Source organism: Malaclemys terrapin, chromosome 1 (genome assembly GCF_027887155.1).
Source record: "Malaclemys terrapin pileata isolate rMalTer1 chromosome 1, rMalTer1.hap1, whole genome shotgun sequence".
Lineage (NCBI taxonomy): Eukaryota > Metazoa > Chordata > Testudines > Emydidae > Malaclemys > Malaclemys terrapin.
This window is the reverse complement of record NC_071505.1, coordinates 25,651,257-25,664,047: the sequence shown is the minus strand read 5'-3', so window position 1 is coordinate 25,664,047 and position 12,791 is coordinate 25,651,257. Positions and strand designations below refer to the sequence as shown.

The 12,791-nt window shown below is 37.5% G+C and overlaps 1 protein-coding gene across 4 annotated transcripts in view; it reads left to right on the top strand.

Moving 5' to 3' along the window:
• ORC5 (origin recognition complex subunit 5) overlaps positions 1-12,791 on the top strand; it is a 202,680-nt gene that overhangs the window by 64,240 nt on the left and 125,649 nt on the right. For all 4 annotated transcript variants that reach the window (XM_054017942.1, XM_054017953.1, XM_054017925.1 and 1 more), the window contains exons 4-6: positions 1,635-1,832; positions 9,808-9,882; positions 12,606-12,717. In XM_054017942.1, the coding sequence (XP_053873917.1) occupies positions 1,635-1,832; positions 9,808-9,882; positions 12,606-12,717 (385 nt within the window). The remainder of the gene's footprint in view (positions 1-1,634; positions 1,833-9,807; positions 9,883-12,605; positions 12,718-12,791) is intronic.

Genomic DNA, 12,791 nt, shown 5'->3' with positions numbered 1-12,791 from the left:
TATGCTGTAACTTTGTACATTTATTTAACAAGTTATATATCTTAATATTTTCAGAGTCTTATTAATTGCACATTTTAGTATGTTAGAAAATGGTGAATGATTTATTGCTTATTTACTAGATAATTAACTTTTTGCTCATGATTTGTGTCAAGCTGCATTAGGATGGTAAATGGAGTTTAATTAAACACACAACAGCATATAAAACTTATTTTTTATTAAACAAAACCTTAAAAGTTTTGGATACATAAACTTCTCTAGTCAAAATATATTTCACATTTACAACTAAATGATTTATTAAACAGAGGGATTAATGGTAGTCAGTGAATTAAACTGATTATTTCAGGTCAGCCTAGAAAAATAATATACCTAATAGGCTGACGTATTGTGCTATAAAAGTTAGATGTTTTCCCCCTGATTCTTTCTTTATATAGAAAAGCAGTCTTCAACTCAGTTTTTCATAAAGGCTCGTGGATTCAGAATATTTTATTTTTTAATTTTTTTTTTTAATGTAAATGTTTTAAGAAATAATAAGTCTAGGCCTTTACATATTTTGTTTTAAATTCACATTTCATTTTAAACAGGCTTATTTTTTAAAAGAACTTCTTATGTTTTTTTATTGTGTTGTTTAAATTATCATTTTTTATAATCCACTCTGAAAGGCGTTAAATATGCAAACAACCTTACGGAAATAAGAATCTTATGTATTTCAATGCTTTGACTACACAGGAATTAGCACACAGAAGTAGTAAGAGTTGTGTACTGTGTTCACACAGACCTGCAACCCAAAACAAACTGATAAATCTAAATTGTAGCATAACAGCCTTGAAATGTCAATATAAATAATGCTGTAAGGTGATCTCAGGGCTTCTGTTAATGAAAAGTGTTGCAGAAATTGATTTGAGAAATGAAGTGAGGAGATGGGAACCTGAAATAGTGAAGCACAGTTTTTTGCCACAGTAAAAGCTCATGGCAGGAATGTATTTGAATACACATCATGCTATATGTAACGCTTCCAATCATCAGCTCGTTCTCACAGATAAATTATCCGTGCATGCTCCTGACAGTGCATTGGAAGTAAATATCAACATCTTGTCTCAAGAGTGTATGTGGAAGTTGCATATTTTTTTCCTATTTAAACTAATTCCTAAATTATTATTTTTTTTACATGAAACTTTACTGTCAAATGGAAGTCTGAGGCCCAGCCTGAGTCAGATGCTTTTGACCCAGTAATGTGTAATAGATTTAAAAAAAGTTTTTGATCAAAAATATATCTTTGATTTTCTTTTTGTGAGTTATTCTGAAGAGGGGTTTTTAAACATAAACATAATTTACACTGAATATTTCATATTAGTAACTCTGTCACAAGATAATATGGTTAAAAATCTGTTTACTTGCCCTTTGTGGTATGTAAAATTTTGAATTGCTACAAATATGATGATCCATTATTGATCATATTTCTGTAAATACTGGATCCTGCTGATGGCGATGCAGTTTATTCCTATGTCTGTTTTTGGGAGCAAAGAAATTAGAATATTGAGCTCTGATTTTTAACCATTTGGATTATTTTTTTATCATTTGTATTTCTTTCAATATAACTAAATTACATTGTCTGTCTGTCTTTTCTCATTTTTTAGCTTCCTCATGTGTTTGTGAACTGTGTTGAATGCTTTACTTCAAGGCTGCTTTTAGAGGAAATTTTGACCCAGTTGCAGAGCCTTTCATCTGAAAATAAACACGATTCTCATGTGCCCTGTGACACATTTAATGACTTTGTACGTCTGTTTAAGCAAGAAATTATTACTCAAGATCTACAGAATCAAACAGTATATATTGTAAGTAATTTAACTTGCATGTTTCTCCTATTTTTATTTTGTTTAAATGTATTTATCAGAGTTCCTTTATGTATGAAAATATAGGTGTTGCTCATCAATTTACATAGGATTTCTGTCTTGTACTGTATGTGCCTGATTCAAAGATCATTGAAATTAATGAAATTCTTTCAGTTGATTTCATTGGGGTTTGCTCAGGCTCTATATGCCTATTTTTATAAAACCATTCACATGCAAATACTAATAGTAGATCGTGCTAAATAGTTAACTAAGCAACATTTTAACAAAGGTTGCCAGTCGAGAAAACTGAGTTGATATGATAAGCTATATGTGGAGTACCCAAGTGGAGAGGGTAGCTAGGCTAGCACAGGTTTAATCTAGAGGTCATGCTGATTGGTTCGCTTATAAAAGGGCTGTTGAACTCTCTTCAATCTCCAGTAGCAAGATTTAAAACTCAATTCTTACCTGTAAAGGCAGCCAGTGTGGAGAAAAGTAGAGCAATGAAAAGTTAACTTGACAAAATTTTGTCGATCATGTGAACAGTGGGTGGAGGAAGAAGTCCAGCAGAAATACTATAGTTATATTCCAAGTGAAAAATAATGCATAAAGCATAGTTGTGGTAGCAGAGAACTTGAAATAATATAAATAGTGGACACACTCTCCAGAATGTATTTTCTTTGGGGGGAAAAGGAACTAAAGATTTGTTGAAGGAGGCCGAATTGACCATGTGACTAAAATTGAAGGTGTTCAGATGGCAAGTTTGATGCCACCGGAAGACTTTTTTTTAAATATTCCCTCTAACCAGTTGAGTGTGGTGTTTTGCCTTACTTGAAGTCAAGTAAGGAAGAAGTAAACAAGCATGTTTAAACATCTTCAGGTAATTTTGCAGGCACAGCTAAATGTTTTATATTTTTTTCAAAATACATACAGTATTGAGTTGATGAAGTTCATATTCTGTTTAGTGACTGCATTAATATCTTGTAACTTTATACAGGAGTGTTTTGAATAAAGTTTGAATATTTAAAGAACATGGAAGGTTAGAACTTTTTTAATAGGTAGTTACAAAAGTAAAACAAATATTCTTAAATATGATTTGTAAGATTGAAATAATGTTCCAGGGAATTTTACAAAACACCATTGCTTTCATATTGGTATATGACTTAGAGAGGGGAAAATGCTTGATTTAAATATCCGTAGGAACATTTTACATTTTATTTAGCATTACTGTCCCTCAGAATATTAGAAGTTACTTGAAAATTGATGTTGGAAGACAGGGTATTAAATACTGTGAAATGATCAATTGTATTGGGTAAAATGTTGCTAGATGAGAAGAATTAAGTGTTAAATTAGCGTTTTTCAACTCTGTTGTTCATGGAAACAGACAGGAATTGGGGCAGAAATCAATTTATGGGAATTAACCTGTCTCCTCTGGATTTATTAAAGGATGGTTTAAATTGAGATTGATGAAAGAACTGTATACTGGTAGCATAAACTGGCAAAACTAATTTTATTCTATTTCATTTCTGGGATAAATAATTTAAAATATTTCAGCCCTCATTAAGTCAGAGAAAATTAAGATAAATGGTTGCTCTCAGGCAAAGACTTCTAAATGTTTTTTAATCCAAGAACAGGTACTGAGCATGAAGACAAAATGATTTGTTCTACCTATTTGAAAGATGGTGCTGATATGACTTGTATTTATTCTTACACTTAGAATTAGTGTTGTTCTTTATAATGTGTTTTAACAATGAAATTGTAGAAACATTTAAAAAAAAAAAGCTAAAACATCTAGCAAAAGTTTATTCTATATTGCTTACTGGCTGGCTTCATAACATCTGTATTTATAGGCTGGCTATTGGTACTTGAGTGTGTGGGTGATGAGCCACTAGAGGTGCACCAACAACTACACCTCTACCTCGATATAACGGAGCCAAAAAATCTTACCGCGTTATAGGTGAAACTGCATTATATCGAACTTGCTTTGATCTGCCAGAGTGCGCAGCCCCGCCCTCCTGGAGCACTGCTTTACTGCGTTATATCAGAATTCATGTTCTATCGGTTTGCCTTATATTGGGGTAGAGGTGTACTAGCATACAACTGGCTATGTCATCACTATATATTATCTGCTACAAAAAAACCTAGTCTGATGTGGTGTTCTGTTTTTTTTTTTTTTTTTTTTTTTTGTGTACTGCTGTGCCAGAAAAAAATAAGTTCGAAGAGGGAATCTCTTCAGTATAATAGACAATGCTTAATAGTTTAGTAAGTCAGTTTGGGATGTTAGCCTTTGGGTATGTATTATGGTGCAAAGGGGCCATATAGAAAGTGACTTGGAGATTCATTTATATATCTTTTCAGTGACTGGACCCTAGCTGTGCGTTGTTAGAAGCTATACATCGCTTAGTCATAACTGAAAAAGCCAAACCAACCAATTTGGACGTGGATTTGGACAAAGGCATTCCAATTTGTTTGCTTCCCACTTTATTATTTTGTATTACAGTGGGACCTAGGAGCCCTGGTCATAGACCAGGAACCTATTGCACTAGGCACTGTACAAACATGGAACAAAAAGCTGGTCCCTGCTCAAAAGAGCTTACAATCTAAGTATAGGACAAGAGACACATGGATATAGACAGCTGGGGGAGTACAAATAAACAATAAAAAGAAGAACAGGAGTACTTGTGGCACCTTAGAGACTAACAAATTTATTAGAGCATAAGCTTTCGTGGACTACAGCCCACTTCTTCGGATGCATATAGAATGGAACATATAATGAGGAGATATATATACACACATACAGAGAGCATAAACAGGTGGGAGTTGTCTTACCAACTCTGAGAGGCCAATTAATTAAGAGGAAAAAAAAAAAAAAAACTTTTGAAGTGATAATCAAGCTAGCCGAGTACAGACAGTGTGATAAGAAGTGTGAGAGTACTTACAGCCACAACAGTAGTTCCCTTAACCCACCCAGCAATATTGTTAATCTTTCCAGCTATACTCTTAGCCCAGCAGAAGAGTCTGTCCTATCTCGGGGCCTCTCCTTTTGTCCCTCCAGACCCATGAATATGATACAGTTCTGCGGTGACCTAGAATCCTACTTTCGACGTCTCCGACTCAAAGAATATTTCCAACATACCTCTGAACAGCATACTAACCCACAGAATCCTCCCTACCAGCACTACAAAAAAAAGGATTCTGCATGGACTCCTCCGGACGGTCGAAACAACAGACTGGATTTCTACATAGATTGCTTCCGTCAACGTGCAAAGGCTGAAATTGTGGAAAAGCAACATCACTTGCCACATAACCTCAGCCATGCTGAACACAACGCCATCTACAGCCTCAGAAACAACCCTGACATCATAATCAAAAAGGCTGACAAAGGAGGTGCTGTCGTCATCATGAATAAATTGGAATATGACCAGGAGGCTGCTAGACAGCTCTCTAACACCACATTCTACAGGCCATTATCCTCTGATCCCACTGAGGATTACCTAAAGAAACTACACCATCTGCTAAAAAAACTCCCTGACAAAGCACAGGAACAAATCCGTACAGACACATGCCTAGAACCCCGACCAGGGGTATTCTATTTGCTACCCAAGATCCATAAACCTGGATATCCTGGACGCCCCATCATCTCAGGCATTGGCACCCTAACATCAGGCTTGTCTGGTTATGTAGACTCTGTCCTAAGACCCTACGCTACCAGCACTCCCAGCTATCTTCGAGACACCACTGACTTCCTGAGGAAACTACAATCCATCGGTGATCTTCCAGAAAACACCATCCTGGCCACTATGGACGTAGAAGCCCTCTACACCAATATTCCACACAAAGATGGACTACAAGCTATCAGGAACAGTATCCCTGATAATGTCACAGCTAACCTGGTGGCTGAACTTTGTGATTTTGTCCTCACCCACAACTATTTCACATTTGGGGACAATATATACCTTCAAGTCAGCGGCACTGCTATGGGTACCCGCATGGCCCCACAATATGCCAACATTTTTATGGCTGACTTAGAACAACGCTTCCTTAGCTCTCGTCCCCTAACGCCCCTACTCTACTTGCGCTACATTGATGACATCTTCATCATCTGGACCCATGGAAAAGAAGCCCTTGAGGAATTTCACCATGATTTCAATAATTTCCATCCCACCATCAACCTCAGCCTAGATCAATCCACACAAGCGGTCCATTTCCTGGACACTACTGTGCTAATAAGCGATGGTCACATCAATACCACCCTATACCGGAAACCTACTGACCGCTACACTTACCTACATGCCTCCAGCTTCCATCCAGGACACACCACACGATCCATTGTCTACAGCCAAGCTCTAAGATATAACCGCATTTGCTCCAATCCCTCGGATAGAGACAAGCACCTACAAGATCTCTATCAAGCATTCTTAAAACTACAATACCCACCTGCTGAAGTGAAAAAACAGATTGACAGAGCCAGACGAGTACCCAGAAGTCACCTCCTACAAGACAGGCCCAACAAAGAAAATAACAGAACACCACTAGCTGTCACCTTCAGCCCCCAACTAAAACCTCTCCAGCGCATCATCAGAGATCTACAACCTATCCTGAAAGATGATCCTTTACTCTCACAGATCTTGGGAGACAGACCTGTCCTCGCTTACAGACAACCCCCCAACCTAAAGCAAATACTCACCAGCAACCACACATCACTGAACAAAACCACTAACCCAGGAACCTATCCTTGTAACAAACCCCGATGCCAACTCTGTCCACATATCTATTCAAGTGACATCATCATAGGACCTAATCACATCAGCCATACCATCAGGGGCTCGTTCACCTGCACATCTACCAATGTGATCTATGCCATCATGTGCCAGCAATGCCCCTCTGCCATGTACATTGGCCAAACCGGACAGTCTCTACGCAAAAGAATTAATGGACACAAATCTGACATCAGGAATCAAAATACTCAAAAACCAGTGGGAGAACACTTTAACCTGTCTGGTCATTCAGTGACAGACCTGCGGGTGGCTATATTACAACAGAAAAACTTCAAAAACAGACTCCAAAGAGAGACTACAGAGCTAGAATTGATATGCAAACTAGACACAATCAACTCCGGTTTGAATAAGGACTGGGAATGGCTGAGCCATTACAAACGTTGACTATCTCCCCTTGTAAGTACTCTCACACTTCTTATCACACTGTCTGTACTCGGCTAGCTTGATTATCACTTCAAAAGTTTTTTTTTTTTTTTCTTCTTAATTAATTGGCCTCTCAGAGTTGGTAAGACAACTCCCACCTGTTTATGCTCTCTGTATGTGTGTATATATATCTCCTCATTATATGTTCCATTCTATATGCATCCGAAGAAGTGGGCTGTAGTCCACGAAAGCTTATGCTCTAATAAATTTGTTAGTCTCTAAGGTGCCACAAGTACTCCTGTTCTTCTTTTTGCGGATACAGACTAACACGGCTGTTACTCTGAAACTTGTCAAATAAACAATGAGACAGTATTGGTTAACATGATATGCCATAGTCTCTTTACACTAGCAGCCTATGGAAAACAGTTGCTTAATACATGCTTAATTCAAGTTTTTAGAAGTTTGATGCTAAACTTTTAACAGTTACATGGGAATTTGTTAAAGGACCACTAGTGAATATCTGGTGAGATTAAAAATGCATGCGCTCCCTTTGTAAGGAATTCTGATTAAACTCGAGCAGTTAAGGTATCTGTTCTGGGAAACCTGGAGTTCTGGTCCAATCACAGACTTCAGCCTGGAATCTTGGGATAATGTAATCTTTACTACCTGAATAAAACAGATTCCAATAACAGGAGCCTTTGTAACTGGGGTACTGCTGTATCATGTCCATCCCACTATTGTGTGACCCTGAAGATTCATGTCTTTCAATGGTTTGGAAAAAAAATCAAAAACAAAACTTTTTGAACAAAATAAACCCATTAATGAGAACAGACTCATACAATCCTCTACAGATCTGTAATATCATTACAGCAACAATAATCCAAAACAAATAATCAACTTGGATATTGATAGTTAAATTCAGCATAGTAAGTGGAACATAAAATAAACCTATGTTTTCCCTCTTTTATTCTTCAATCAAGGTAGTAACTGTGTTAAGCTTAAGAATTCTTTAATGAATTATAACCAGCAGTATTTTCACTCTGGGTAAGGCCTCCATTTCTCTCTTGAGGATATAAAATATAGTAATTGTTTATCTGCAGTTGTCCCCATTTAAAAAGTTGATATTTACTAATAGTTACCACATTTTTTTTTTAGTTATTTCTTGGAGCAGTATTGGGCTTCCACATAATAATACAAAGAATCTTGTAAATCTCTGGACATAATTTTTGAGGACCAAATACATTCACAGAAGAAAATTAGACTCTTTACTCCTGAGGGAATTCTGCGCCAAAAATTTGAAAATTCTGCATTTTTATTTGTCAAAATAACACAATATAATCGTGCCAGTTTTTTTAACAGGTTTCAGAGTGGAAGCCTGTTAGTCTGTATCGGCAAAAACAACGTGGAGTCCTTGTGGCACTTTGAAACTAACAAATTTATTTGGGCATAAGCTTTCGATTTGTTAGTCTCTAAGGTACCATAAGGACTCCTCGGTGTTTCAATTATTTTGGTAACTTGACAAATAGATTTCTTACTAGGCATATTAATACAGAACTTTGTGTAATTAATTGAATTACAATACAGAACTGCATTTCCTGCCTCTGTCAGAAGCAGTGCAAAGGCTTGGGGGAGCCTGGAGTGAACCTGGAGGGTGTTGGGTGTCAGTAGGAGATTTTTCTTTGGGGTGAGGAGGGATTATTGTTAGGGTGTTGGGATGCCTCCCCCAGGCAGACTCTGGCTGACCCCAAGCCTCTTCCATTGTTAGGCACATCTGCCCCGTCCCCGCATTCCTCATCCCTCTGGGTCTCTATAGCCTCCCTTCCCCATCCCTCTGGGTCTCTGTAGCCTCCCTTCCCCATCCCCAGGCTCAACGCTGTCACCCCACTAGCTGCTGAGCCCATTCTCCAGACTGTCCCCCCCAACTAGCCCTTCTGAACCCCGGTCTGCCACCCCTCCCCCCCAGCAGCCCTGTGTGCCCCACATTGTCCTAACCTCACTCAGTGGGCAGGTGCTGTGATGAACTTCTCCTGCTGCGGGAATTCTGCAGCACTGAGCATAGAATTTTTGTATTTTCCCTCATAAAATTCATTTTGCCAAGGTGCTTCAGTTCTGCCTTTTGCCCACCAGAGGCTGCTGTGGCGCTAGAACAGCCATCATGAAGGCAGCTGGCTGGTCTGGTGCCCCAGTGGCCTCTGGTGGGCAAAAGGCAGAACTGCAGCACATCTTAGGCAACAGATTTTATGTGGGAAAATACAAAATTATGGGAGACAGAGGAATTCTGTGCATCCGCAGATATGCAGAATCTCCCCAGGAATATCTCTTTATGAACCTCAGAAGGATAGCTAAATTGAGGTACTGCTTAATTTTTTTCAAACACATTTATTAGTAAAAGGTAATCTTGGTTGGAAAAAATTATTCTTTTATAATAAACATATTCATGTAATATCCTAATAATGTATGGGATATTTAAATCTTTTGAAGTAACATAATGCTGGATAAAAATGGAGCTTTTAATTGGCCGTTACCGATGTCATGGCTTTATGAATAATACTCAGCTAAGTCACTCATGCCGTAAGTCATGACAAAGTTGGTTTCTAGGGGGTTATCACTTTTCTTGGGTGGCTGAACTGCTAAGGCTGCTCCCATCACCCTTGAAACAGTAATCCCCCAGACTTGCTCTGTTTGTGTCTTATTGCTTAAGTAGCTTTCTTTGACGTCCAGAGGTATGGGTGAAATGTGGCTCCATCAGCTGGACTAGAAAGTTTTTTTTTTTTTTTTTAATTCTACATAAAAGGGCAGAATAAAGTTGACTATATAATAAAATCCTTGTTTGTTAAAAGGTGCTGGATAAAGCAGAGCAGCTGAGGGAAATGGAGGCAAATATGTTGCCAGGGTTTCTTAGACTACAAGAAATGGTAAGTAACTGAGTAAAGTATTTTTAATGTATATTTCATAGAAGTTAAAGATAAATACTGTCTAGATGATCTAATACCATGTCTCACTACCAGTGAACTCCCTAGAGAAGTTTGGGTATAACTTTTTTTTTTTCTTCTGAAAGTTGTAATTTTTTTGCAGAATTTTGGTCAGCGGCAGAACTCAAATCAGAATGTAAACATCACGGTATTTCTTCTTGTGCTCTGTTTTATTCCATTTAATAATATGTTGTCCTGTAAATCAGCTCTTTTATGCATCTTTTGAAGCTGCTTCCACTGTACACTGCATCTTCTAAAATATGTATTGCTTTTTGAGATTATTACAAAATTCTACCACTCTTCATCAAGGTTTTTTAATAATTGCCAAAGCAAGTATAAAATCTTGGAAGGACTGTAAGCTCTATAAGGAGCAACTTCTAACTGAAAAAAAACTTAGCATAGCTCAGTTCCTACTGTCTTTGATTAAACGGTAGCACACTCTTAAAGCTTGGCAACTGGCTGTGTGGGGGGTGCAAACCCTCCTGAAACAGCTGCTTTAGTGGGAGCTAAACTGAAGTGTAGCGAGTGTGGGGTTGGACAGATGAACCACATTCCCAGGTGTTTGTTTCCTTGCAGTGTCTCCAACAGTGTCTGAGAACCCTTTGTGATGGGCCTCCTGGAGACTGGTGCAGGGACTCTTGGAACATTGGTTATGCAATTATGGCTAGCCCTGGTTTCGTCACCAGCAGGGCCTCTCTGACTTTTGGTGTGTGTGTGATAGCCTCTTAAGAGTCTACCCTGTTGCAATATGGCAAAAGCGTTACTCTTTTGGGATTTTGTTCGGGATCGGAACAGAATATATTTTTCTGCTGCTCTTCTGATTTAGGAAAGGACTGGACTTGAGTTAAAGCCCATTGAAGTTAGTGGGAGCCTTTCCGTTGTCTGTTGGGCTGTGTTGTTTTGTGAAAGTGACTTTTCCACTGGCGATGGAAAGCTGTAGCATCTTGATGTGCTTGAGTTAGTGGATGGGGCAGTTTGTAGCTATATGTTGATCTTGGTGGCAAGACACTTCTGTGGGTGCGTGTCAGTGTCACTCACTTTCTGCCTCATGTTTTCTTAGCAAATAACTTGTTCAAAGACCTTGTGTAAAATAAATGAAAAATGTGGTGATTTACATTTTAATATTTTTTTAATTGCTGATTAATTTGCAGCAGTAGAGGTTGATTAGAGAAGCATATCAATCCTCTTGCCTGTGGTGGGGCAATATTTAGGTGATTCATAAGCAGTGGAAAATAAATAGGTTGTTCCACCTTTTCCTTAAAGAATATATCTTTGTGCAACTGTATCCTGAATCATTACATATCAGCCTATTGTAAATCTGTTTTATTATTGTTGAAGCTACCAAGAAACAGCAATGTATGTAAGGAAGAACTGTGTGCTCTATGCTTTTCCTGATAATCTATGTGCCAGTATTCTGTTGCACTTTCTGGAATCCATGTGCCACACTACTTTTCTGTTTACTCACATCAGTGGTTCTTAATTTCTGGTGATTTTTATATTGTGAAAGTAACCTAAGGAAACAAGCTTTTTTACTTTTAAACTTATGGGCTGCTTCAAAACTCTGAAATCTCTTCATGGAAGAACCATACTTGAAGGCATCGCTCTTTACTGCTGAGTTTATAGTACAGTTGCAAAAAGACCTGCAGAGATTAAAGAATGTAGGATTATATTTGTATGGTATAAACTCAGAATATTTTGAGGATTGATCGGTTTACCTTAAACATGTAGTCTTAAAAATGCCACAGGACTCTGTTGCTTTTTAAAGACTAACAAATGTATTGGAGCATAAGCTTTTGTGGGTGAATACCCACTTCGTCAGACGCATGTAGTCTTTGTTCATTGAGCAAAATCTTTCCTAACAGTAATGATAGATGAAGATGACCCCCACAAGGACGTGTGGAATAATGGAATTGCACATTCTATTAAAATTGTATATTATAAAATGTGAATACGCTAGCCTGTTTTTCTCTTTAAAGTAAGCTCTCAGATATTTAAAAAAATAAATAAATGGGACATCAGAAATATTTTTCTCATTCTTAAATAAATTGTGGGAACTGTGTAAAATAAGAATATTTTTCATATGAAAAATAAGTAATTTGTTACCTATAGACCCAACTTAATATTAAGTTGGACCTTGCATATTGCCACAGTCTTTGCTGAAGTGATGGTATAGTTACTTACCAGTCATAACCACGTTTAAGATTGCAAAGCAATCAATTAAGTACAGAGCTAACTTTGTAGTGGCATGAGTCAGATGACCTTTATAAATTAAGCCTGAAGTGTGTTCCCTTCACAAAATATTGGTCCTCCTTTACCTCCTCAACTCTTACTGTACAATCTCCTAATGAAATTCTGGATTTAATTATTGAAGTGAAATGTTGGCTTAATTTTGGGAAGGGAAGCCACTTCATATTGCCTGGTATCCCAGGTCTCTAGTAGCTTAAATGTCAATTAAATGGCAAGAGATATACAGGAATCCCAGATAATTATGAAAATCTGCAAATGTATGAGCTCCTTGATTAGGCCACCAAAAGACTTATTAATATGCTAATAATTTGTTAAACACTAAATTTGATGAAATTCTTCAAATGAAAAATCCTAACAGTCATTCTTCTGATTAATACTTTAACATGCAAGGTGACCTTTTCCCTCTTTCTCTCTTACAGACAGACAGAAATGTCACTGTTATTTTCCTTAGTGAAATTGTTTGGGAACTGTTTCGTCCAAACACTGGATGCTTGGAGCCATTCACCTTGTATTTTCCTGACTACAGCATAGGTAATTTAATTGTTTCTACTTTTGTTGTTGTTGAATGAATAATATTAGTACTTTGCATAAAGGACTAAGCATTT